Source organism: Cynocephalus volans, chromosome 3 (assembly GCF_027409185.1).
Source record: "Cynocephalus volans isolate mCynVol1 chromosome 3, mCynVol1.pri, whole genome shotgun sequence".
Taxonomy (NCBI): Eukaryota; Metazoa; Chordata; class Mammalia; order Dermoptera; family Cynocephalidae; genus Cynocephalus; species Cynocephalus volans.
The window spans coordinates 185073673-185076797 of NC_084462.1; the positions used below are offsets into that span (position 1 = coordinate 185073673).

Consider the following 3125-nt stretch of genomic DNA (forward strand, 5'->3'; position numbering starts at 1 on the left):
GAAAAAGTGAAGGAGAAATAAAGCGTCTCTCAGACCACACAGTGGTGAAGGATCAAAGCGTCCCTCAGAATCATGAAAGAGGTGAGCACGGCTGCCAGCACAGCTTCGGCTCGACACCTTCAATGTGACAAGTAGATGTAAAGAAGCAGCAATCATGAGGACACACACACACAGTCCTTGACTTTCTGGTGCGACACGAGGTGTTCTGGTCTCAGGACTTGCACATAAGGAGCTTGGACGTCATCACTCCCATCCAGACAACAAGAAAACCCTGAACAGACTGAAAATCAGTAACTCTTCTTAGACATCAAGGGACATTTCATCGAGTCTATAGCACGTCTTATCCTATTTACAGTGTGCTTTGCAGGGGCAAAGTTTTTAATTAATGACTCTAGCCTGTCCATGTTTCTACCGTGGATCATGCTGTTCTATCACCTCCTATGTACTTGGCATTTCCTCATTTCCTGACATATGTGGAAGCCGTAGGGTCCCTGCTGTGCACCACGTGAGGTCTCTGCCTTCACAGCTCATTCCAATCACTGAGCCTCGGATCTGCACCTGCACTGCGGAGGGTTGATGGGAACCAAGCTGGGCTCTGGACCTGTGGAGCTGACCATCTGGGAACAGAGCAAGTGAGAATTTACACAATAGAAGACAGATGGTTACACTAGGGTGAGTGTCTGTGGGATACATTGGGGGCAGCAGAGTGGGGAGTGGGCAGGTCTCAGGGCTCTGTCAGCTGGTTCTCATTATCCGCATGGATTATCTTCTCCCCATGGAAGCTGAGAGACAAGTCTTAGAACACAGTTCCCAAGGGTACATAGATCCCAGCCCAAAATTCAGCCCAGCAGGGCTCTGATTGATTATCTCAGTGCTTGTCATCCTGAATCCTCCACATGGAAGTATCAGAGCTGTGTCTGGCCCTCAGGCAGCTGCTTCTCCGTCCAGGACACTGAGGAACGGACAGAGAGTGAGACCAACCCTGAACATCAGTGTCCACAGTGTGGATGAGGATCCAGAGGCTAAAATTCCTCAATGAGGATAGAGACGCCATGGGCAGGGGTCCTGTAGGATGAGCATAACCATGTGGGGACATGTGTGCTTGACTGAGGGAAAGGCCAATAAGGGACAATGATTCAATTGTCAGGAAAGAGGACAGCTCATGTTATCACCTAACAAAAGAAAGGTCCCAGTGAATGGAAAAATCTTATCTACAGATGAGAAAAGTTACTTCACTCTGTGTTGCCTGCAGTGAGAACATGGGAATTAGAGTCACAAAGAACAAAGCAGGAAATGACCCTGGGGGACATCTGGGAGTCAGCAGAGCAGAGGAAAGCTCAGATCCCAAGAGGAACCCCCATCCCCTCTCTGCACCTGCTCCATGGGGCACAGGAGCTGGGTGGGCCTTGAGCGCCCCCTGCAGCCCAGACCCCTCCTGTATCCTGCAGGGAGGTTTGTGTCTGGGCTCACGCTGACTTCCTGTCACTGTGTCTCTCGCACAGTAATACACGCCTGTGTCCTCGTCGGTCACAGAGCTCAGCTGCAGGGAGAACTGGTTCTTGGACGTGTCTCTGGTGATGGAAGTGCGGCTCTTGAGGGACGGGTTATAATATGTGCTTCCACTATAACTAATGCGTCCCATCCACTCAAGGCTCTTCCCCGTGGGTTGGCAGATCCAGCTCCAGTAGGAATTACTGGTTGTGATGGAGTCACCAGAGACATCGCAGGTGAGGGAGAGGGTCTGCGAGGGCTTCACCAGTCCTGGGCCCGACTCCTGCAGCTGCACCTCGGACAGGACACCTGGAGACAAGGAGAATCAGAACCTGTCAGTCACATGCAGTCACAACCATCCCACTGACCCACTTCTGTCATCTGAGACACTCACCTTGAGGAGTTGTCACCAGGCAAAGGAGAAGACCCCACAGTCTCATCTTCTGTTAGATCTCAACTCTGCCTTCCCCAGAGACCTGAGCCCTGCCTGAGGACAGACCTGTGAGCTTCCACCACCCATGAGTCCACATTTACCCTGGAGCTTGAAGGAAAATTTGCATGTGGGAGAGCTCTGTCCTTATAAGTGCTGAGGAACTGAGGTGAGATTATCTGGTTTTTTTGTTTTCTTTTAATTAACTGCGAGCTTTTTTTTTCTTTAAAATTATTTGACATGTAATTGTGAGATGGGTGAGAAGTTGCTGAGTTTCAAACATGGAAAATGTGACCCTAGCTGTCTGAGGCCAGATCTACCTTCCTTCAAACCCTGTCTTCTCCTGCGCTCTCTTGGACTCAGCTCAACTCTCTCTCATAAACTCAGGCTCGGGGTCTTGCTTCCACAGTTCTGTTCCCAGCACGACCCCTGCTTTCTTTCCCTGCACCCTCTCCCATGACGTGGTTCTCGTCACCCCGAGAGCTCGTTCCATCGTTCCACTGTTGCTGCTCCATGAGCTCCAGGCCTGCCTTGTGCTCTCCTTCCTGCCATATAAGACACAGCCCTTCAGAATCCACAGAGACCTGCCAAAGACGATGCCCTGTGCATTACTCTGGAGAACGGAAATGGATTCTCAATGTTTTGGAAAGAGATCAGGACTCTTGTAAATTCCAGCTTCCCTCAGTCATTCCTGTTCATCTAAAGTGTAAACATGTTCACCCTAAATACAGTTTTCATTCACATTTTATGGATGGTAATCTTTCATTTAATCTCCCAATCTCATCAGATATTCCAGCTGTAAATACACACACACACACACACACACACACACACACACACATACACACACACACACACACACACACACACAATCAATTGCAATGATTAACATGCAAGCAGTAATAACATCCTGAATATAAAAATTTTAAAAACATACTTCCCTTTGAGGTCTGTGTGTTGGGGCCCAAGACAGCTGCTCCGTGACTGTGGGCACCACCCTCTGTACCACTGCCCACCACAGAGAAAGAGGCCAGGAGCTGGGGTGGACGCTGTGCTGTGTCTGACCCTGTGAGCTCCCTCTCAGTCCCAAGAGCAGGTCCATGTCATGGAGGGACAGCAGTTCAAGGGCCCTGAATGAATTTCAAGACAGGAGCTGCTGTTGGATAATTTGGGGCCAATTCTTCAGTTACTGTTAACTCATACA

General features: G+C 49.6%; 1 gene segment (V, D, J or C); it reads right to left on the bottom strand.

Moving 5' to 3' along the window:
* Positions 1 to 905: 905 nt before the first annotated feature.
* Positions 906 to 1931, bottom strand: LOC134372824 (immunoglobulin heavy variable 4-30-4-like). The segment is given in 3 exon segments: positions 906 to 952; positions 1375 to 1800; positions 1886 to 1931. Coding segments are annotated over 3 exon segments (519 nt in total).
* Between the last annotated feature and the right edge of the window lie 1194 nt (positions 1932 to 3125).